Source organism: Aspergillus glaucus (genome assembly GCF_001890805.1).
Source record: "Aspergillus glaucus CBS 516.65 unplaced genomic scaffold ASPGLscaffold_20, whole genome shotgun sequence".
NCBI lineage: Eukaryota > Fungi > Ascomycota > Eurotiomycetes > Eurotiales > Aspergillaceae > Aspergillus > Aspergillus glaucus.
The window spans coordinates 306,483-328,164 of record NW_019170472.1 but is presented as its reverse complement, the minus strand read 5'-3'; the positions used below and the strand labels follow the sequence as shown (position 1 = coordinate 328,164).

Below are 21,682 nucleotides of genomic sequence, written 5' to 3'. Positions count from 1 at the left end.
TTTTTTTTTTTTTTTTTTTTTTTTTTTTTTTTTTTTTACTGAGGGTAATCGTGCTCTGATGAGGTATTGACAGAGTCTGTCAGAATAGTTGCTAGTCAAATTTTATTGAAAGCATAGCATTCAAGATCATGGACCAGCACATACTCATAGTTATCATCCTCATAATATTCCAACACTGCATTAAAATAGACATGACTTTCATATATCATCATAACAAACCCCATAAATACCAACATCACCTCCGATCCCAATCCGGTCCCGGCCTCGCATGACCATCAAACAAATCCTCTAAATACTCACTCGGCGCCCTCCCCTGCGGCGGCGACGCCTGATTCGGATTCAAACTACCACTCGACATACTATCGCCAGACAACGGCCTCGAGCGACTCGGACCCATGTAGCCACCAGCACCCGTAGGCCGTGAATTCGGTGAAACGGGCGGACTGACTATTGGGATATTCCGCGCGCGCGGTGGAGGAGGGTATGCACGTTTTCCTTTGTAAGGTGGTTGGTATCGTTCACTTGCGCTTAAACTTGCACTTGTTGGGACTGGGCCGGTGCTTGGACGGGGTGTGCTGGTGCTTGCGGTGCCGTAGCCGTGACCGTAGCCATAGCCTGAATGGTGTTGGCTTGGGTGTTTTCCGCTGTGCATGCTTGCGCCGGCGGTTGGGGAGAAGAATAGCGCGTTGCTTGAGCCCGGGACTTCTCTCATCCTTGGGGGTCCGCGACTTCCGCTTCCGCTTCGACGGCGGTGGTGGTGACGATCGTATCCTCCGGCTGCGTTTCCAGTCGGCCCATTATCTAAATTACCACTCGGTAAATGTCCCCTAGGCACCGACCCCGATCGAGATCTGGACCTCGACTTCGACCGTACGGATGACCTCCTCCTCCTACTTCTCAGCAACCCCCTCTTCTCAGACGACTGCATCGCAGCAGCCTGCTGCCGAACAGACCGATTCACAGACCACGCAACCAACCCGCGCCATGCCAGGACCGCGAGTCCTAGAAACCCCAGTACCGCACCGACAGCAATGAAGACAGCCCCCTCCGGGGTGCTAGATGTCTGCATATAAGGCGCACCAGCTGTCGGTGGGACGGTTACGGTGGGGTAACTGCTGCTCGTTGACGATGATGATGATGTCGTTGAGGATTCGGTCGAAGACGAGGTCGAGGAGTCGGTGGTACTTGTTCCTGTACCTGTTGTTTCGGATGTCGCTGTTGCGGTAGCATCATCGGTGGTTGCGGCATCGTTGGCGTCTGTTGTGTCTTGGGCTGTTGATAGCCGGGCTAGCAAGGCAATGGCTAGGAAGAGTAATAGTGCGCGGGATGCCCTGGGCCCCGCCGGTGATAATCTCATGCCGTAGTGCTGTGGATGTGGTATGGTATGCCGGTATGTATGTCTCTCAATGGTGGAGCAAACAGAAGGGCATTTGCGATAACCTTATCCAACTCTAGAGATAACGGCCAGATTCGAAATCAGATAGTGCGACTCTGGAATCCTTAGGTCTTGCATGGACATGCGTCGAAACCCGATATGGAGGATGGTGCTTGACAATTCATGCACGATTGGGCCCAAACAGATCGTCAATAAATAAGCACTAAGGTGCAGGACGATGGCACGCCAATTATGGCAGAACGTGGGGTAGTTATGCCTCAAATCCAATCGAGAACAAGAGGATTACTCCATATCAGCAGTATAAGCCAGATAAGAAGCGTGGTGTTGCAAATGCGACGATGCGACAAGGTGATTGTTTGACCGGTTGGTTGCCCCGTGACAGATCGCTGCCTGAGGCTACTACACGTGATATCTATAGTGCTACAATTGAAGATGTTATGGTCATGCATCAGGTTATAATATATCATACAGTACATAACAAGCAATCAGATAAATGAATTGGGCAAAAACGCATGCATACGCAAAAAATCAAACACCTAAGACCAGATCACTGCTGTTTCTTCTGCACAGCGGAGAAAGTATCCTTCTCGAACGCCGCATAGGGCACTTCCAAGCTCAAGAGGGCTTGGATTCCGACGTACAGGATCATAATGCAGACGAAAACAGCAAACAAGCCCATGAACAGGCCTATTAACGGTCAGTATATGGTACACTCAGAAATGACTGTAGGAACATACCTGGAGTGAGATATTGATACTCTCGAAAGAGAGTCTTTTTAGACGACGAATCCTGCCTGGTGTAGTCCGAATAGTCACGCTTCAATTCTGTGCGGAGAGGCTCCTGGTAGGATTCATCATCGGGTCTGTAGACAGTGTCCTCGAATTCTCGCGGCGATGTCACGTAGAGAAGCGTGTACTTCTTCGACGAGGGAATACGGTCGATAATGTCGGAAAGGAAGCCATCTAGTACTCGTCAGCACCAACACAGAATACATCGCCATTGTAACCGCACGAACCGTTATCAGAAAGCTGCTGTGCCCGGTCAGGGCCCAAAGAAAGCATAGGGAAGTCAACAGCGATAACGCGCGGAGCGTCGCCAAAAGACGACGGGTGAGAACCAGCTACACCACTGTCAATACCAATCCACCGTCATCTGCCGACTAACATCCACTCACTCGAAGCATCAATAACGGTAGTCTCCGCCCCACAAGCATTTCCAATCATATTCTGAACCTCCTTCGCATCCATCACGCCGGAAACCTCATGAATCGACGAAGTCGACCGAATCGCCTCATCCGTGCCGGTCATCTTCGCCCCGAGACGAGGGGCCGACTTGCGAGTTGCGAAATCGGTGCTATGCACACCCGGCTGGTAAGCGACGACATAGTAGTCCGATGGGCAGGAGTTCAAATGCGATCCGAGATCATTCAGCAACGACGTAGACAGTGCGAGATTCGACGATGGTAAGAGGATCCTAATTAGTGTTATTACCGTCAGTCACTCAAAGCTAAGTTCTAACCCGCAGGAGATTCGCTTCGCGACGTACTCTGAGGTCGATGCCAGGAAGAAGGGCGACGTATCGCGGAACGCGCTGGCCGTTGCTGCTCCCAGCGCGAGGAGGCCCAATCCACTGAAATGCATATTGTCAAGAGAATGTCGATATAGGAGTCCTTTAGATACTGTCCGTCGATTGATGGTTCCGGGACCAGCTCCGATGATGTTGGCGCCAGGTGGATATTCACCGCTTGGAGGCGGTCGAGCCAATCGCCGACCCGTTAGGCAATTTCTGCTTTTTTTACGGAGATCTATCAGATTTATTTCACGTCCTTTTCTACATTCAATTCAAAACATAAAGCAATATGGGACCAAACAAAAAGCGCAAGGTCGCGAACCAACCTGAAGAAATCAACTTCGACACAGACGCCCGACAACAATTCCTCACAGGCTTTCGCAAGCGAAGGCTGCAGCGCGTGAAACATGCACAGGACGTCGCAGAGAAGCGGGCACGGGAAGAACGGATAGATTACCGGAAAAGGGTACGAAGCTCTCTGGTTGAGGAATAGTAAAGAACAAAAAAACTAACCGCAATGCAATGTGTACAGGTCCGGGACGAACGGAAAGCGGAATACGAACGGGCATTCGAAGAGCATCAACGACAACTCAAGATGCTCATTGAAGAAAACGAGAATGAGTCGAACGATTCCGGGAACGAGGGCAATGAGGGCGAGGATGAGGAATGGGAGGGATTCGCGGAGCCACCTGCTGTGGACTACGAGGCCGAATACATCGACGAGGATAAATACACTACTGTGACGGTAGAGGAGATGGATCCGTCGAGAGAAGGCCTGCTCAATTACGGGAAGCAAGAACAGTCAGATGACGAATCGGACCAAGACGAGGATAAAAAGGCACAGCAGACGTCCGAGGACGCCAATTCGAAAGCTCTAAAGAAAAGACCGCAGACGGACAACCCCAAGAAGAAGAAAAAGAAGTTCCGTTACGAAAGCAAGGAGGAACGAAAGCTCAACCAGGCGAAGCAACGGTATTCCAAGGCCAGAAAGGCAAGAGGGCGACGCGGCGAAGAATAATGATACCACTAGAACCTGTCGATACCATGCCATAAAAGAAGTTGTGCTTATACTGATTCAATATTCAGCGTCACAAAGAAGCTTAATTAGATATACTATATGTACCCTATAAAAGAAAACACAGAGAAGTGTCAAGTTCACAAGACAAGGAGGGGAATAATCCGCGGGAAGATGGGGCGAGTTGCATAAGAAGAATATGCCCCAGCTTTAACGGCGAGAGTTGATTATCCTCTGCCAACACACACGAGGTTAATGAACAAGCTGTAAAATGCACACACGAGAATAAAAGTATATTTGATGAAAAAAGAGGCTGAATCCCGCATCTCCCGACACTCTTACGCCCGTACCCAGATCCGTTCTTAGACGTTGCTGATGGAGACCTCGAGGTCGTGCAGGTCCTTCTGCAATTCGGCATGCTTCTTCGCCATCTCCTCGTACTTGCTCTCCCACTGGTCACGAGAAGCCTCGAGCGCCTGCACCTTGCGTTCGTAGTGACCAGCCTTGACGTCGGTTTGGCGGAGCCTGTGGTGAGAGAACAGGGTTAGTAAATGCGTCGACACGCGGAAGGGATGCAAGGGGAAAGCATGGATAGGGTGAGGGGGGGTAATCGGTATCAGAGATAAAGCATACTTTTCATTTGTCTCCCGCAAATTCCGGTCAGCCTCCTCAGCCTCCTCTTCCAAGATCTGCAGGCGTCTCTGCAAAGCCTCGTTCTGAGTGTCATGCTGAGCGCTCTGGTTGGCGGCATCCTTGGCCTCCTTGAGCGTAGTCTCCATCTTCTCAACCTCACCTTCCAGGAGTTGGTTCCGGTGGTTGAGGGATGTGATTTCCTGCTCCTTGGCCAAGTTCTCCTGCTCCATAGTTCTAACCTTGGCCTTGAGCTCCTCGGCCTTCTCCTGGGCGTCTTCGGCCTCCAGACGGAGTGTGTTCATTCTCTAGACACGGCCATCCGTCAGCATCCCGTTTTCATCGTTTATAATTATCCAGGAGTGAATTTCGGCTCCATGTTAACTTCCCTGAGCAAATCTGCTCTTCCCACGATGAAATGTCGGGAAATGGTGCAAGAGGGAAGTTGTGCATGTGCATCGGGGCTGCTCACAGCTACCCCGCCGAGCAGGGGGGAATGCAGCGACTCACCTCCTTGATCTTATCCATTTTTGCGGTGGTAAAAGAAGGTTTATCTGCAAGAAGCGAGGAATATGTATGTGGTGTAAAGAGGCGATCAACGAGGAAAAGTGTAGATGGTAGTGATGGATAATTTCCGGCCTTCGCTCAGCGACAAACCAGTGTACAAGTACGGGACGGAGTAGAATAAGAAAGGGAAAGCTGTCAACGTGGAGGGATTGGACGAAGGGATGGGAGGGTGTATTAAATACCGTACTAGTGTCCGCTCCCTTTGCAAGGCGGTGTGGTTGACCGCAGTGGCTGAATGGTCGAGAGCGTCTGGCTTCTCCTATTTTCTAAGGGGAGGGGGTGGTAATACCGTTACCATACGCCCCCGTCAGTCCCATGGCTCCTCCTGGCGGCTCTTACCAAAGGATCGCCTTGTTTTTGTCTCCACGGGCAACGACGCCGCTGGGAAAGAAAACACCCTCCCAAAAGTCCAGGACCTTCTTTGACTGTACTTCAGACAATGCACTCCAGCTCCAGCACACTGGCCACCGAAAAACGCCACTAACTATTGCAATTAATATTTCGACCCGTTCCCACTCCGACGCCTTCGAGTCCACGCCCAGAGACATTCGATCCATTATTTACGATTCCCTCCCCTCAAAGCGAGCCCACCGATACGCTAAGTCACGATCGCCCATTCCCGTTTGTTCGATAACCCACCATGCTGGCTGTGCGAGACCAGGAGAATTTGGTGCATGCCCACCAGACCGTGGCAGCTGGAAAACCGTTGAATCAAGGCACAAAGACTCCCGGCGCACGAGCTCCCAAGACCCCGTTCAAGGTCCCGCTGAACGACGAGAATGGGCCGTTGGCTTTTGGAAAGAAGACTGTGAAGGCGACTGGAAAAGGGAATGAAAACTTGAAGCCGGCCAAGGATGCGTTTGTTACTCCTCTGCGTAAGGGCACTTCTGAAGGCAATGGGGAGTCATGGTATTGACTGAGGATATAGCAGAGAACCGTCAACGAGCGCCGCTGGGTATGAAAACGACTAATGCCAAGGCAAAGACCCCAGCTCCTATTGGCACGAGCAAGCCCGAGAGGACCAACAGGAGAACGTCGACGCAGAAAGTGAAGAAGATTGCTCCCTTCGTACAGCAAAGTGAGCCTGAGACAGCGGCAAAGTCGATCCAGGATGATGTGCCGGATATCGAATACATGCCACCCAAGCCTAAAGGTGAGAGATTACAATTATAAATCATTATCCGGTTAGCCGCTGACTCTCGGCTGCGTACAGAGCTCCCGGACCTCCCGGACGACATTAAATACGACACCACTTTCCCTCAGTTCAGACCGGAGAACCTCGCGCGTGGATTGGAGAGCACCTACGGAAACAACGAAGTTGGAAGCGACGGACTTACCAAGCGGGAACGAAAGTACAAGGAAGCTTCGATCGCCCAGGACAAGATGATGGACGAAATGATTCTCAAGCAAATCGACAGTATTGGGTTTGAGGAAGCCAACGAAATGGAGCCCATGAAGGAGGCATCGAAACGCCGCATTGAACCCCGTCGAGTGAAGGTCCCTACCCCAAAAGTCAAATACAGCAACGTTTCGACTCTACGAGCCCGGGATGCAGCGGCAGCGTTGTCAGCCCCCGAACCTTCGGGCCCACGAACCAGAGCTGCGTCCCGACCCCGAATCAGTTCGTCCATTCATACGAGAAAACCCAGGGCTCCTGCAAATCCGTCTTCTATGCGCCATAGTGCTGCTGTCGCAAACTCCAAGACCACCGTTGGCTACTCCAAAGGCAGAGAAGTCTCCACCAGACTGCATGGTAAGCCGTCGACTACTGCGAAACAGCCAGCACCCAAGAACATCTTGTCCCCCGATACGTATATGCAGCTCTACGGAACGCCGCCTTTCGGATCGGAGATGTGGCTTCGCTGCAAGGCTGTCGGTTGCTTCGACGATGAACAGAGTCAGGCGGAAACCATCCCGGAACCCCTTCCTACCTTCGGCGAGGATGACGAGGCGCTCAACTTCCAGTTAGCTCTATGAGCGAGCGACAAAACTTTTTATGGCATTCTAGGCGAATTTGGATCGGTATCCTTTTTTTACATTGTTCTTCTGGTTTTTCCAGTTTATGGTTTGGGTGGTAATTATGCGTGTCGACAGGACAGGACTTATGGCGTTTATCTGTTTTTGACAAATGATTATTGGTTTATGATCTTCATCAAGGGAAATTTGTGTATCACTATTTTGGTATCAGCATGGCGAACGATAACTACTACGTATTAGGTATGAGTGAGCAGTCAATTATATTTCACGGACAATTTGTTGTGGAGAAATTATTCCGGACTATCAACTGTAGAGTGTTATTATTAGGACTCGCAAGCTGTTGTTCTGTTTCAGGAACTCCATAGCAACCGTGGGACTCCATTCCGAGGAACCGCGGCACGGACGGTCCGGACAATCGCATTTGTACTCCGTACTATGTAGAGGACAGCAAAGACTTGAATTACACGATATAGGTAATCTAAAGAAAGTACTTTGGTGGCCATCAACTGGAACTCGTCCATACGTAAACCGTAGTTTGATCATTCATATTCATACAACCAATACTCCATAAACTTTGTCCATCCCCGAACGCCGAAAACACTGGAATTCAATCATTCAACGCAAACACCAGCTCTCAGACTGCAGCCATACCCGGAGCCCAGGATTCACCAATCCTCTTAACTTCGCTGATAAACTTTTTATTTGTGATCTCCTGAGATGTCGAGGTTGGTACAGCCGCATTCTTGGCTAGAGGAAGATGGTCATCAGGGGAGTAGAAGGGGTTCTGCAAGAGCTGGATGTAGGCAGTTTGCAGAGCGTGAAAGGCCTGTATAAGTCTGTTAATAACGACACTCACAGCTTCTAGAAGATAGTGGACTATCGCGACTCCGTCTGCCAACGCGGAGTCACAAGTGTGGACATACCGGTTTGAGGTTGCCATCTCTCAATCCACTCATGGCAGCGCCAGCACCTTTGGACTTTTCTGCGCCGATGGGTACTTGTTGCCCCATTAAATCCACCATTACCAGGAATTTGACGCCAGTGGTTGTTAACCAACCGTAGGCTGCTAATCTTTCATCGACTGCATGTAATAGGCCCAGGTCTTGACTGATAGCAGTCTGCTTTTGATGAATGTCAAAGATATCAAGACATGAGTTCAATAAGAAGTTGAATTCAATAGTTGAGTCTGTATAAGGAGGAAATAGTGAGATGTGGAGAGGGTTATCCTTTGGCAACTGTTAGCAGTGATCTTTTCTGTTGCAGGGATGATGATATCATACAGCTTTCCCGATAACGGCAATGCAAGCAATCTTAGCTGTCATCCTGAAGACTTTCTTTGAAATGAGAATTATATGTTGCGCTGGTTAATCGAAAGTTGGCAGCGATATACTGGACGTCGGAGCTGGCACGGGATCGCCGCGGCTCACCGCCCCTGGAACTGGTTCCTGTTCCGTGTCCCTCTCCTTCGTCTCATATTTCTCTCTCTTTAAAAACAACACCGTGTCAGCCTTTGCAATTGCTTTCTGGCACTTCTTCTCTCCCCCCCCTTCTCCTCTCATCGTCACCTCAGCCATGACGACGGAGAAGATTCACCCCGAGTCTCCTGAGGAGTTCGAGTTCATCGAGACTCCTCCGGCTTCTTGCATCACTCCCGCGGACCCATGTGGTGTGCGGACGACAACGGTAAGCTTTCTCTAGTTTGTTTGCTGGTGAATACTCTGTGTGGACGCCAATTGGCCTGGTCCGGGCTGGCTTGGATTCCGGTTTTAGCTACGGCTACGGAGTTGACACTCATGCGTTAAGGTACGCGGAAACTAACTGCTATTTTTCTCATTGCAGTACCCTGCTATCAAGAATGCTCCCGTTCCCGCCGACTCTCCCGGCAGCGATGGCTTCTCCAACATCCTGCTCTTCTCTCTGCTCGTGCTCATTCCGTGGTACCTGGCTCGCCAGGTTGGCGGTGGTTTCTACACCACCATCTTCTTCGCTATTTTTACCACGATCCCCATTCTGATGGCCTACTGGACCATTGCTTCCTCCGTCTCTCCCCGTAAGAACGAGAAGGCCAAGTACGCTGGTCGTCCCGTCGAGCACTACCTTCAGTTCCACAGCGAGCATGACCGTGCTGCCTACCGCGGCAAGAGCAAGATTCCCATGGAGGTCTTCTACGAGAAGTACTTCAATGGCGAGGTTGACTTCAAGGGTGATGCTCTTGAGTGTCTCGAGTTCCGTCACGACTGGGCCAATTTCCGCTTCACCATGGGTCTCTACAAGCACTTCCTGTTTGGTTTCATTCCCGAGTTGCTGATCCACTCTCGTTCTCAGGGTAAGAAATACCGGTTGAATGATAATAGGATTATTCTGACGCTTTTTAGATGAGGAACAGGTCCGTGACCACTATGACAGAGGCGACGACTTCTATGCTTGGTTCTTGGGCCCTCGCATGATCTACACCTCCGGTCTGATCGGTGACATCAACAGAGAGGAGACTCTTGAGGAGCTCCAAGACAACAAGCTTGCCGTTGTTTGCGAGAAGATTGGTCTTAAGCCTGGCGACACCGTTCTCGACCTTGGCTGTGGCTGGGGTACCCTGGCCAAGTACGCTTCGGTCCACTATGGCGCTCACGTTACTGGTATCACTCTTGGTCGTAACCAGACTGCCTGGGGTAACAATGGTCTCCGCAACGCCGGTATCGAAGACTCTCAAAGCCGCATTCACTGCTTGGACTACCGTGATGCTCCCCGTGTCTCCGGAGGCTACAAGAAGATCACCTGTCTTGAGATGGCTGAGCACGTCGGTGTGCGCCACTTCTCCAGCTTCTTGTCCCAGGTCTACGACATGCTTGATGATGACGGTGTCTTCTTCCTGCAGATCGCTGGTCTCCGCAAGTCTTGGCAATACGAGGATCTCATCTGGGGTCTTTTCATGAACAAGTACATCTTCCCCGGTGCCGACGCTAGCACTCCTCTTGGCTTCGTTGTCGACAAACTCGAGGGTTCCGGTTTTGAGATCAAGGGTATTGACACCATTGGCGTTCACTACTCTGCCACTCTCTGGCGGTGGTACCGTAACTGGATGGGCAACCGTGAGAATGTCGAGGCCAAGTACGGCAAGAGATGGTTCCGCGTAAGATCCCTTTTCCCACATAAGATTCATCAGCATGAGACTAACGTTGTTTAGATCTGGGAGTACTTCCTTGCTGCCTCCACCATCACTTCCCGCCAGGGTGGTGCTACCTGCTGGCAGATCGCCCTCGTCAAGAACATCAACTCCACCCACCGTGTTGAGGGTATCAACTCGCAGTACGGCCTCACCGGAGCCCGCCAGACCTCCATTGACACCGTTGGCAACGGCAGCGTCCCTAGCGCTCACGTGCCTACTGTTGCCAAATAAATGGACTAGGCGTTCTTGTCCGTCCCGTGAATTGTTATGATAACTCGCGGTAACGTCGACAACACAACAACTAAAGTACAGAATGTGCACTGTGATTTATGGAATAATTTGTCAAAGGATCGGGTGAAAAATAAGGAAAATCAATATGGGAATGAGGAAAAAATGATGAAGCTACATGTATGATTGTTCGGATCTATATACCCTCCATGGCTCGATGAGCTGGAGGGCAATGTATCTCGATGACAGAAGATATGTCGTAATGAATTTGTGATGGTTAATTCTCCAATAAAAGTAGAAGCTATATACATTAACCCAACGTATCCCCATGTCATTTTTATTCAGGCGCCTGTCATTTAACTATTCAATCCTCTTGAACAACTTAGCCCTACCACCACCGCCGCAGCATGCGCCTGCAGCCGCAGGGCTAGCCTCCTTATGAAGAGTAGACTTGTTGAACCCCTGCGACGACTGCGGTACATCCAACGCGGGATTCTTAGTAAAAAACCCGTCCGGCCGTAGCATAACACTGATCTTCTCCATGGGCATGACGGGGAAGTCTTCAACGCGGGGGTTATGTGTTAAACCGAAGGCTGCATTGCCATTAACATTCGTCCAAGCATGGTTAAAAGGGAAAGAAAGGGGGTCATACTATGCCACAGCACCACATCCTTATTCTCCGTCTCATCATTCCTAGCAACCCACGTCTCAACACCTTCCGACCGTCTCGACTGATTCGTGAACTCCCCCGCCGCAAACAACTCCTCATCCCGATACTTCGTAACCCAAATCGGCTTACTAGCAAACATAGCCCTCTGCCACCCCAGCGACTTCTTGCTAGCTAGCATCATCTGACTCGGCGCCGTCATGAGCTTATACGCGACTGGTTTATAGGTGATGGGGTTTTTAATAGAGTCGTTCCGGATTTTGAAGACGCGGTGCCGCGAGATATCTGTGTCTGCGGTGCCCGATGTGCAGAGAGTGGTTTGGTTGGTTATGTAGCCTACGCCATAGGGGTTTGTCTCGTCGTCTTCTGGGAGGGGAATGCTATCTTCGTAGTAGATCGTATTGTTGTAGCCGTCGATGGCTGGGTCGATTCTGAGAGAAAACATGTGCTGGTGGAAGGGGGCCATGACGCCTGGTCCGACGTTCGTGCCCCAGGGGACTGTCTCGCCGTTATGGTTGTCGAAGGGGACGGTGGAGAGGATGCCTGTGGCGCGGACTTCGAGTTCCACGTTTGCGGCTTGGTCGAAGATGTATGCGAAGATGTATTCGTAGTTGGCGACTGTGCAGATGATTTGGAGGACGAGTTGGCGGTTGCGCACGACGGTTGCGGCGCCGGTGCGGTAGTTGGTGTGTTTGTGTTGGAGGCCGTTGTCTTGCTCGTGCATGCAGATTACGTTTTGCATTTGCACGGGGTTGCCTTTGGAATCGGCTCTGTAGCCGTCGAAGTATTTGATGTGGCCGAGGCAGTCGCAACCTAGGGATAGTTGGTTGGCGTTTAGGCCAAAGCCAACGTCGCCGACGTCAAAGGCTTGCTTTCGGTGGTAAGGTGCGCGGGGGTCTATCCCATTAGCAATATTCACTTTTGACTCTCCTGATAGTAGGGCTCTCACCTCCATAAGGAACAGTCATCTCCGAGACAGAAAGACGATATAACAAATTGCGGTCATCGTATGTCACATTATGAATGACAAGACCCTCACGGCTATTGAACCCTACTCTGAACCGCCATTTCTGCCAAGATACCAGGTTGCCGTCGACATTAAAAGACGGCCCCTCAGGCTGCTGCGCAATATAGGGCTTAAGATCCTGTCTAAGCGGTTCATCCAAAAGCTCATGCGCATATTGCACAGCCTTGACAGGCTTCCAAGGCTGCGTTTCCACAGCGGCAGTATCCGCGCCACCAGGAAGATAGTCCATGCGGACAAGTTCGTGCGTGGTGCCGTCAAACACAGGCGAGAATTTGCATGGCAGGGAGTAATGGTTGTTCTGAGGATGTTCGACTTCAACCATATACATGAAGCACTGGAAGAGGCGTCGTGTTTCATTGGCGTCATCTGTGCCGTACATCCAGGGGTCATTGCAGACGGTTATCCCTGGCGGGAGCTTGAGTCTCTCGATTTCAGCCTGTACTGTGGGATGGCGCATGCAGAGGTCTTCGATATCGGCTAGTTCGTCGATGTCAACGGGTGCCTATCGTCTGTCAGTACAGTCACATGGACAAGACATAGAGACGGGAACGTACTTGCACCTCTTTGGGCATCTCCTTTGCGTAGATGATTGACCTGGTATCCGCGTTCAATAACGCTTTGTAGAACGATCCATTGTCGAGACGGTTGAAATAAGTGAGCAGAATACGAGCTGGCCTGGATGGTAAAGGCTGTCGTAATCTCTCTGCTTCGATGTATGGGATTACATCTGCTTTAATAGGTTCCTGCAGGTCAATCTTCTTGTACCGCAGTGATACCCCAGGAAAGGCTGCCTGCAAAACTCGAACAGCTAGCTGAATCTCCCCGGGGGTGATCGGGTCGAAGGGATGAAGGTTTGTTGAAGGCATTGTATAGGGACAAGATATATATTGGGTCAAGGGTGAACCTTTGTGAGAGAGATGATAATCAAGATTCAAAAGATTGTTCAATTGAGCAGGACAGTTAGCTACTTAAATACCTTGCACTGCACCCCCATGCCATGCAGTATATCAGAGCATATCGGCCTTCTGGATGGACCTGCCATTTTGGGTAAACGAGCGGAGCGGGTCGACCGCGTCCGGCGTCCATCGGAGCCATATCACAGTGAAAAGAAAGAGTAAGTACAGCCAGGAATTCCGGGCCCGAGAGCAAGCGGCGCTTGGATTGGCGCGGATGTTCATTCAGTCACTGGGGTAGGACTGGGGTTCTTTCCTGTTAACTAGTCAAAGGGCCGTGGGAATGCTCGATATGCAGACCTCAGATCCAAGCACTACGGCACTACCATTAGTTCACACTCAGTGTTAAGTACCGGCCTGATTACCCAAGACCAAAGACAACAATCAGTGCTGCCTCTATTACCAAGGCCAAGGAGTTGTCTTAATGACCTCCGTAGTCCGAAGTCCCTCCGCAAAAGCCGGGGACAGATAAGATAAGATAACGGCGCATCTCTTGCTGTAAAAGGATTAGCGCCTCTTCTCCCCTCGTGACTTTCAACGGCATCAATTTTCGCCTGGTTTGGATGCATGCGTTACACAAACCACTGCCCAGGGATGCATTCCAACCCCTCGTCTCGATCATCTAGGAGCTCCACTGGCGATAAGGATAGATGATGTGGCTGAAAAACCACTCCGCAGTATGAATCGAATCGGTACTACAACCTCGGCCCCGGATCATGCCGCATCAACGAAAAAGAAATACAGACGAGAAGGCGGGAGATGGTCTCGATCAGGCTGTTTGACATGCAAGAAGCGCCGGAAGCGATGCGATGAGGCTAAACCGAGGTGGGTATAGCCACTATCTATATCGCATAGATCTAGATAGATCTATAATATCCGGGGTAGGGCTGACATTGATAGCTGCCATAACTGCACCAGATTGGGAAAAACATGTGAAGGATATGGATCTATGTGGGCAGAACCTTTGGATCCATTTGCGCAAGTGTTTCAGCCGGAAGGGCAGAAACGACGGAGGATTAGTTCGTCTTCGCCATACAGCTCGGATGGGGTTTCGGAGGGAAGTTTGGCATCATCGACTACTTCGCCTGCGCCAGTGGACTTCGATGACAATCTTTCTTTAGAAAGTTACTCCCTGAGCGAAGAAAGCAGTCAGCCTGGATACACTAGCCCCTATGCATCCCCCCAACCCAGCTTCTATTTCACCCACCTTACCCCCCTCGAAACCCACTACCTTCAATACCATGTCGAACAAGGTTCCAAACTCCTCGCCAACCTCGAAACCACTGAAAACCCCCTTCGCTCCCTCATAATCCCGCGCGCACTATCCTCACCACTCCTAATGAACGCTATGTGCGCATTGTCTGCGATGCATTTTTCCAATCGCTCTTTTGACAGCTTCGGTGTCGGCATTGATGCGCAAACAGCAGCGACGAAGTACTACATCCAGACTATGAAAGGGATACGAATGGCGTTAGCCGAGGATCCTGGCGGAGGAGTTTCGGATGAAGTGGTTCTGGCTGTTGGGCTTCTTTGCAAGTATGAGATTGTGCGTGGGAGCGTGAGGCAGTGGGCGGTGCATTTGGGGGCGTTGCAGAGGTTGGTTATTTCGAAAGGTGGGTATGCCGCTTTAGATCGGGATACGGCGGAGTTTTTGTGTGGGTTGTACGTTTATCCCCAGGCATACCGGAGTAAGATGAACAAAAACTAACGTCGGCAGCTTCACATACGCGCATAATGTGGCCAAACTCACCAACCGACGGCATATCACGGGAGTCATGCCGGAGGTTGACAGTGTGCGGATTAGGAAACTCGACATTTACATCGGCTATACAGAGGATATACTTAAGCTCTGCGTTAGAGCCTCCGATATCCCCTCTTTAGATCCTTTATCTCTGCAAGCAGAAGTGAACGAAATGTAAGCCTATCCACGCTCCTACTATTTCAAGCATGCAGCTTACAAGAAAGTGATACCTCCCTCCAAACCTGGTCACCCACAACACCAACAAACCAATACATAATCCCGCAGGGATTAACACCTTCTGTCCTACTTCGTCTACAAATGGTCGCAGAATGTTTTCGCGATGCAGCATATATCTATCTCCATTCCATTCTCGAGCGCATACCCTCCTGTCAACCCTCCTTATATCCCATTTCGATATCTAAACAAGAAGCCCTGCAGCGCTGTCTATCCCGCATCGAGACCTTCCACCTCGATCCAGAGTATTGTGAGTACTCAGCATTAACGTTCCCGCTGTTCATTGCGGGGTGTGAGTGTCAGACTACAGCAGAGAGGGACCTTGTTCTGGGGGCGCTGGGGGCGTTAGAGAGAAACTTTGGGATTGGAAATGTCAGGAGGGCGAAAGAGATATTGAATGTTCTTTGGAGTGAAAACGGGGAGAGGAGGCACTGGTTGGATGTGTTGGAGGGGCTGAAGTGGGATGTTATTTTGGCGTAGGGTTGGGTATACAATATTCAGTCCATTAATTGTATTGTCTATTCTCAGAAGAGCCTTTGTATGATCAACGAGTATCTATGAGGACATACCCACCACCACTCAATTTAGACATCGACAACCTCTCAGAACCAAGATGACCAAAATTCTTCTTGGATGTATCACCCCCCACGACTTTGTCTGTGGGCTCTATGAAGTTTTCACGGGAATATGGCGTAAAGAGTTAGGCCTAAGAGACCCATCACCTTCTAAGCCAAGAGGTAATACTCGAATATTGTGGTTCTGGAGCGTATCGACATCGAAGAGGTGATCATTCTCCATGCTCCGGATGGCTTTTCTGATAGAAAGTATTTCTCTGCGAAGGCTCTGGCGCTCTTTGGGCTCTGGGAGGTGTTCTGGAGCCATTAGTGCGAGGGAAATTGAATGCAATTTGAGATGGGTGTTGTTTGGTATAAGACTGTATGCCCAGTAGAAACCCCTTAGGCTCAATATCATTGGCCAACGTGGTTGCATTGGGTTTGCACGCATATCGTTCTTTGTTACCGGGATAGTGGATGCTGTGATACCGAGAGGTAGGGTTGGTTGTATTAGTTTGGGTTCATCTTCTTGAGGAGTATTGAATGAACAATTGCAGTATTTATCCTCTAGAAGGCAGAAAGGTATTTGCTATATTAGCAAGAGAGATATTGCACTATGCACTATGTCCAAGATGGTTTAACCATCTAATCCAAATCTAATCTAGAGCTTGTATCTATTATATCCTTTATCGTAATGCATAATCACTTGACCCTCATCTATCCAGACTCAGCTCTAGCCTTCCGCAACGCCTCGAGATGCTTCTCGGGCAGGGTATTCACAAACCCCGGTCCCGGACTTTCCCAGACATAATCCACCCATTCCGAGCCAATAATGGACTGGATGCCCTGCGCGAGAGTGAGGATTTGTTGTCGACGCGCGCGGGACCAGTTTGCATCATCAGATGCAGGTGCAGGTGCAGTATCCAACCCCTCGAGGATACTGTGCCAGACGCGCAAGGTCTCGTTCAATTCCTCGATATTACTCACGCCCATGACGCTGACACCAAGACGTCCGTGCACGGGCTTGTTTCCGCCATTGCTGGACACTTCCTCGATACCAGCAGAAGGCACAAGCGGTGGCGGTCCCGATGCACCAACCTGGGTTGCCTCGCGAAGCCATCTCTCCAGCGCATACCGAATCGCAACAACCTCGATCCGTTCTCCCTGCGAATCAGCCCATTCCGCCGCCTTCTGAATGGCACCCCGCAACCCCGCTGGGGACGGGTGGAAATCGCCTTGACTCCCGATGGGGACGCCCTGCCGTCGCAGCAGTCCCATACCAAGCGGCGAGGCGTTGGGGACGACATCCACCCCAGCCTCGAGTAAGCGCGGCAGTGCCCGGGTTAAAAGGGAGGTATTCTGCAGCGTGAAGTGCGCATAGGACATGACCGCATCGAGCGGCTCGCCTGTCTCGCGTAGGATCATCTCCGCCAATTTAGACAAGACATCGATCGGGTATCCCGAAATCCCCACGTAGCGAATAGTACCCTCCTCATCGCGAATGCGCCGCAGTTCCCGCACAGCCTGCAAGACCTCTGCGGGCCTCACGAACTCGACATCATGACAGTACACCAAATCCAAGTATTCCGTATGCAGACGCTGAAGACTGCGCTTGATACTAACGCGCACCCATTCCGGCGAGTAGTCAAAAGAAGAGGAGTACTCGCGACCGACTTTGGTTAGGATTCTGTAGGATTCGCGGGGGTGGTTTGCGCGGACGTAGTCGGTTGCCAGGGCGCGGCCTAGGAGTTCTTCGGCGGGGCCGTAGTAGGGGGAGGTATCGAAGGCGCAGACGCCGCTGGCGAGAGCGCGATGGACGAGTTCGGTTGTGGGGAGGGCGTAGGGGTCGTGGTTGAATTGGGTGTTGAAGGTTGCGGTGCCCATCACCAGCGGGGGGAGCTGGGCGGATAGTGGTACTGAGGGGCGGCCCATTTTGCGGTGCTCTGTTGCTATGGTGGGATTGAAGATTGCCTGGATTGGTAAATTGAAGAGAGAAAGGTCAAAATCGGAGATCCAGAGGTTTGAAAAGGAATTGTAGAGGGATTGAAGCGGGGCGTTCCGTTTATATGGATTTTTTTTTTTTTTTTTTGTCCCTCCCTTGTCAGATCTAAGAACCAATTGATTGACACCTATTCACTTGGACTGTAGAGTTACGGGTGAATGAGTATTGCTTTTTAGTCTACAATTGATTACTGATCCTGGCAAAACATCTCTATACATAACTAAATCAATCAGACATCACACATACATAGTATTTATAATACATAACATCCTTCTGGGGAGTTAGAGAGGAAGAGTGGAGAAGAGTTGCTCATAATCCAAGCGAAGCAAAACCAAAAGAGAAATATCAATCCTTCACACTCCCCAGTATACTGTACAAATCCCCTCGAACTAGAACGATAGAATCGGGTCCGATCAACTCCAGTCAAATCCATTCCGACGTGAGGCACTTTCATGCGAGAGGCGCGAGAGTGCGAGAGTATAGAAATTCGAGTAATACCACAAACGCCATGCTATGCTGCGAAAACCGAGGGGCGGCACTTTTTTTTTCTGATTTTATCTCGTGGCGGGAGACGACGCAGGGCCAGACACGCGTTCAAGCTTGTTCGTTGAGAACCGGTTCGAAAAAAGTAGACGAGAGATCACCGGTCCTTGTACACCTTGGGTTTCCACCCATCCTTCAGTTCCTTCTCATGTGCCGCCTGTCGTTCTGCCTGTCGAACCTCCATCTCTATCCGTTCGCGTGCGCGAAGAATCTTGCTCTGAATGTAGAAACTGCCTCCTTTCTCGGGATTATTCATGTCGAACAGCTTCTTGAATCGTTCCATGACTTGATCGAGTTCCGCTTTGCCGCCTTGCGGGGGCTTGGTGTTGAGGATCCTGCAGGCCTCATCGAGAGACAAACCGCCGGATGCGAAGGTGTTTGCGGCGCCCATGTTGCCTTTGGAAGCTTCAGCGGCATATTTGGAGGAGGCTTGGGCTTGTTTGTATGCCTCTCCGAAGGCTCGACCGAAGACTCGAGCGCCGGTGACGAGGACCTGGCCGACGATACGGTGGGCCTATTTGGTCAGTTTCTAGCCAAAATATTAGAATATAAAAGGAATTACTCACCATTCTGAGGGTTTATAACAATGAACTGTTCTCACAACAGACAGAATGCAACCGGAGGTGTAAAGCGAGAGATCTTCCGCCGGAGAAGTTGAAAGCGGAAAAATTCGGCAGCGAAGCCGGTCAGCGATGTCGCCCCAGAATACCAATTAGGAAATGATATAATGGGAATAGAAGATAATGTAGTAGAGAGAGATATTTCAGTTATTCTCTATATAATTCTCTGTACTTCTACATAGTAAAGATCTCTGTACTTCTACATAATAAAGATCTCTGTACTATGTATGTATCTGTACCGTATTACCGAGTCACATGCTCCCCCGCGCTCAAGACCGAGAAGCAGCAAAGTGCGATAGAACGAGACAGGTTAAATTATTGTGCTAATTTCTCTTTTTTCTCGCTTCTCTCTCTAACCTATTTCTCCTCGCCCTCTCTCTCTCTCTTTTGCTCTGAATTGCAGAATGACACTGACGTATGACGTCTCTGTTGGATGGCAGCCTTCGGTAGGTCTACTACTATCACTAGTTCTGCTACTATGAGGCCTCAGCATCGTTCTTCGTCTTCTTCAGCCACGACTGTTGTTTCTACAGCCACTTCGTCTTCTCTCTGGAATTCTGCTTTTCACAGTCCTTTCCATGCTGATGATGCCATGCCAGACGATTTTCCGTGGATAGATTCCATGGCGTCCTCTTCGTACGCGCAAGATCATGGCGTGCAGCTGGATAGCCAGCAGCCGACCGTCGCCGCTTTCTCGCCCACCACCATCGCCGGTTCGTCTTTGACCTCGAGACAGCGCTCCAGTGTCATTGTCCATCGCAAGTCGCCGTTGCTGGTCGCTACTCCCCCCGCCGTCACGCGAGCCTTAGCCTATTCGCACCCGTTCATTCTGCCGTTGAATAAGTTGGCTGGCCTGTTGACATGGACCTCGGGTGATCCATGGGAGAGTTTCCTGCTCGTCGCAGCCTTCTGGGCGGTGGTTATGTATGGCGATGCCGTTATTCACTGGGCCGGTCCGATTCTCGTTGTGATCGGGTTGATCCTGGGAATGTACTGGCGTCGCTATTCTCCGCTATCCTCCCGCTCGTGGTTTGATCAAAAGCCCAATTCTACGGACTATCAGAAGGCAGCAGCAGACGGCGGGACAGCTCGACACCATACCAGCTTAGACGAAATCGTCGAAACCTTGCGTACCTTCACCACCCGGTGTAATATCCTCCTCGAACCTCTACTCGATTTGACCGATTTCCTCTCCACCCAGCGGACGGCCACTTCCTCTACCACCAAACCAGCCCTGACTGCTCTATTCTTCCGCATCCTCTTTGTCACCCCGATATGGATCCTCTTGACCCTCCCTCCGTTCTACCTGCTCACCACCCGCCGTGTCGTCATGCTGGTGGGCACCTCTTTTCTTACATATCACTGCCGACCGGCACGAGTCGCCCGGGTTATCCTGTGGAGATCTCTCTTTGTCCGGCGGATTTGTTCAATGATTACTGGTCTCCAGTTTTCCTCAGAGATCGACAAGTCCCAGTCGATCAGAAGCGTGACTCGCGGCCCTGCTAAGGACATGACAATCAAACGCAATCCGGAGTCGTCAGGTATTCGCTTCACTTTTGTCATCTATGAGAACCAGCGCCGTTGGCTTGGAATAGGATGGACGTATTCCTTGTTCCCGTCTGAGCGGACGGCATGGACAGATGAGCATCTCAACAGCGTCCCGCCAAGAGACGAGTTTGAACTGCCGGATGTGCACAGCGGCAATGCTGAATGGCGCTGGGTGGAAAGCAGTGAGTGGCGGATAGAAGGTGCTGAAGAGTCCAGTGACAAGGCGGATTCTAAGTCGTCAGATGGTGGGGGATGGATATATTACGATAACAAGGTCGGTTGCCTTTCTTCGGAGTCTCCTGTTTTGAAATCTAACGAACTGAAATAGTGGAACGAAGGCCGTCGGGGCCAAGATGGATGGGATCGATATACCCGCCGAAGAAAGTGGTACCGTGACGCCGAACTCGTCGAAACCCCACCCCCCGAAGACATGGCAGAATCCACGTCCACCTTAACCCAAGCATTGCAAAACGAACAGAATGCCGCCGATGATGAAGATGCCAAGAGCACCTCCCAATCGACTTCGTTCAAAGCACGACGCAGACGTTGGTTCGGGAGTTCGAAGAGTGTAAGCGACAGATCCAGCTACAGTACCCCTACTGGAGCGGCATCCTCCTCCACCTCTATATCCACCACCAATCCCTCTTCCGTTACAAACCAAAAAATAACATCTGCCACCAATAACAGTCCCTCCGGCTCCAGGCCAATTAACATTAAGTCATCACCATCATCGTCTCGTTCTCACAAACCGTCGAGCCATTCAAGTCATAGCAGTTTGGGTCGCGAAGGGAATACACACGGGAGTATTAGTGATATCCGCAGTGTCCGTGACAGGGAGATTGTCAACGCGCAGGATCGTCTTGATCGTTGGGGCACGCGAGCTACCGGTGGCACCGAGAGGGTTGAGAGGGAATTGGGATTAAGTGATGAGATGAATATGGGGTTGAGTTGACTCGTTTTCAACAACGATGGCTTCTAGTAGACTATTTGGTTTGGCGTTTTTATACCTTAGTTTTGTATTAATGAATCATCATATCTATTAATAAGCTAGGTTTCTCAATACGACAAAACAGTACACTTGAACTTCGTTTCAGCAGCTCATTTCAAACAACCCTAAGGTAGAAGCGTGTATACCATTAAGATGCATAGCCCTACTTACATGCACACAAACTTCAGCATGGATCCAATTTGAGCAAGAGACCCAGTCATCAATTCCCCAGCAAAACCTCAGAAAAGTGATCAAGCCAC

At 50.6% G+C, this 21,682-nt stretch overlaps 12 protein-coding genes across 12 annotated transcripts; 5 read left to right on the top strand and 7 right to left on the bottom strand.

Moving 5' to 3' along the window:
* Positions 1 to 50: 50 nt before the first annotated feature.
* ASPGLDRAFT_50695 (uncharacterized protein) lies at positions 51 to 1,705 on the bottom strand. Its single transcript, XM_022547367.1, has one exon. It carries the CDS (start codon positions 1,355 to 1,357, stop codon positions 236 to 238), a length of 1,122 nt encoding a protein of 373 aa, XP_022397862.1. The 5' UTR covers positions 1,358 to 1,705; the 3' UTR covers positions 51 to 235.
* Positions 1,706 to 1,835: 130 nt separating this feature from the next.
* Positions 1,836 to 3,124, bottom strand: ASPGLDRAFT_50694 (Ac45/VOA1 transmembrane domain-containing protein). Its single transcript, XM_022547366.1, has 5 exons — positions 2,942 to 3,124; positions 2,571 to 2,869; positions 2,412 to 2,516; positions 2,134 to 2,358; positions 1,836 to 2,083 (listed from the first exon to the last, which is right to left on the bottom strand). Exons 1-5 carry the CDS (start codon positions 3,034 to 3,036, stop codon positions 1,944 to 1,946), a joined length of 864 nt encoding a protein of 287 aa, XP_022397861.1. The 5' UTR covers positions 3,037 to 3,124; the 3' UTR covers positions 1,836 to 1,943.
* Positions 3,125 to 3,254: 130 nt separating this feature from the next.
* On the top strand, positions 3,255 to 3,983 carry ASPGLDRAFT_133320 (rRNA-processing protein RRP17; the record flags this gene model as incomplete). The annotated part of the gene is made up of 2 exons (XM_022541199.1): positions 3,255 to 3,431; positions 3,498 to 3,983. 2 exons carry the CDS (start codon positions 3,255 to 3,257, stop codon positions 3,981 to 3,983), a joined length of 663 nt encoding a protein of 220 aa, XP_022397860.1.
* Positions 3,984 to 4,342: 359 nt separating this feature from the next.
* On the bottom strand, positions 4,343 to 5,138 carry ASPGLDRAFT_28402 (tropomyosin; the record flags this gene model as incomplete). The annotated part of the gene is made up of 3 exons (XM_022543754.1): positions 4,343 to 4,505; positions 4,614 to 4,918; positions 5,121 to 5,138. 3 exons carry the CDS (start codon positions 5,136 to 5,138, stop codon positions 4,343 to 4,345), a joined length of 486 nt encoding a protein of 161 aa, XP_022397859.1.
* Positions 5,139 to 5,525: 387 nt separating this feature from the next.
* On the top strand, positions 5,526 to 7,441 carry ASPGLDRAFT_50691 (uncharacterized protein). The gene is made up of 3 exons (XM_022547365.1): positions 5,526 to 6,052; positions 6,106 to 6,330; positions 6,391 to 7,441. Exons 1-3 carry the CDS (start codon positions 5,818 to 5,820, stop codon positions 7,152 to 7,154), a joined length of 1,224 nt encoding a protein of 407 aa, XP_022397858.1. The 5' UTR covers positions 5,526 to 5,817; the 3' UTR covers positions 7,155 to 7,441.
* Positions 7,442 to 7,546: 105 nt separating this feature from the next.
* Positions 7,547 to 8,577, bottom strand: ASPGLDRAFT_50690 (uncharacterized protein). The gene is made up of 3 exons (XM_022547364.1): positions 8,435 to 8,577; positions 8,078 to 8,380; positions 7,547 to 7,980 (listed from the first exon to the last, which is right to left on the bottom strand). Exons 1-3 carry the CDS (start codon positions 8,474 to 8,476, stop codon positions 7,789 to 7,791), a joined length of 537 nt encoding a protein of 178 aa, XP_022397857.1. The 5' UTR covers positions 8,477 to 8,577; the 3' UTR covers positions 7,547 to 7,788.
* A 122-nt stretch (positions 8,578 to 8,699) lies between these two features.
* Positions 8,700 to 10,825, top strand: ASPGLDRAFT_60467 (putative cyclopropane-fatty-acyl-phospholipid synthase). Its single transcript, XM_022548438.1, has 4 exons — positions 8,700 to 8,837; positions 8,994 to 9,480; positions 9,530 to 10,281; positions 10,336 to 10,825. The coding sequence occupies exons 1-4, from the start codon at positions 8,727 to 8,729 to the stop codon at positions 10,546 to 10,548; spliced, it is 1,563 nt and encodes a 520-aa protein (XP_022397856.1). The 5' UTR covers positions 8,700 to 8,726; the 3' UTR covers positions 10,549 to 10,825.
* On the bottom strand, positions 10,799 to 13,199 carry ASPGLDRAFT_50688 (amine oxidase). Its single transcript, XM_022547363.1, has 4 exons — positions 12,794 to 13,199; positions 12,162 to 12,741; positions 11,198 to 12,109; positions 10,799 to 11,138 (listed from the first exon to the last, which is right to left on the bottom strand). The coding sequence occupies exons 1-4, from the start codon at positions 13,103 to 13,105 to the stop codon at positions 10,906 to 10,908; spliced, it is 2,037 nt and encodes a 678-aa protein (XP_022397855.1). The 5' UTR covers positions 13,106 to 13,199; the 3' UTR covers positions 10,799 to 10,905.
* A 672-nt stretch (positions 13,200 to 13,871) lies between these two features.
* On the top strand, positions 13,872 to 15,647 carry ASPGLDRAFT_132901 (Zn(II)2Cys6 transcription factor; the record flags this gene model as incomplete). The annotated part of the gene is made up of 4 exons (XM_022541160.1): positions 13,872 to 14,017; positions 14,093 to 14,854; positions 14,910 to 15,107; positions 15,158 to 15,647. The coding sequence occupies 4 exons, from the start codon at positions 13,872 to 13,874 to the stop codon at positions 15,645 to 15,647; spliced, it is 1,596 nt and encodes a 531-aa protein (XP_022397854.1).
* Positions 15,648 to 16,240: 593 nt separating this feature from the next.
* ASPGLDRAFT_50686 (D-arabinose 1-dehydrogenase (NAD(P)(+)) ARA2) lies at positions 16,241 to 17,810 on the bottom strand. The gene has a single exon (XM_022547362.1). It carries the CDS (start codon positions 17,651 to 17,653, stop codon positions 16,439 to 16,441), a length of 1,215 nt encoding a protein of 404 aa, XP_022397853.1. The 5' UTR covers positions 17,654 to 17,810; the 3' UTR covers positions 16,241 to 16,438.
* A 132-nt stretch (positions 17,811 to 17,942) lies between these two features.
* ASPGLDRAFT_780936 (import motor complex subunit PAM16) lies at positions 17,943 to 18,856 on the bottom strand. Its single transcript, XM_022549943.1, has 2 exons — positions 18,833 to 18,856; positions 17,943 to 18,780 (listed from the first exon to the last, which is right to left on the bottom strand). Exons 1-2 carry the CDS (start codon positions 18,833 to 18,835, stop codon positions 18,364 to 18,366), a joined length of 420 nt encoding a protein of 139 aa, XP_022397852.1. The 5' UTR covers positions 18,836 to 18,856; the 3' UTR covers positions 17,943 to 18,363.
* A 622-nt stretch (positions 18,857 to 19,478) lies between these two features.
* ASPGLDRAFT_133237 (PEX28-32 family peroxisomal membrane protein) lies at positions 19,479 to 21,386 on the top strand (the record flags this gene model as incomplete). Its single annotated transcript, XM_022541195.1, has 2 exons — positions 19,479 to 20,708; positions 20,763 to 21,386. The coding sequence occupies 2 exons, from the start codon at positions 19,479 to 19,481 to the stop codon at positions 21,384 to 21,386; spliced, it is 1,854 nt and encodes a 617-aa protein (XP_022397851.1).
* Between the last annotated feature and the right edge of the window lie 296 nt (positions 21,387 to 21,682).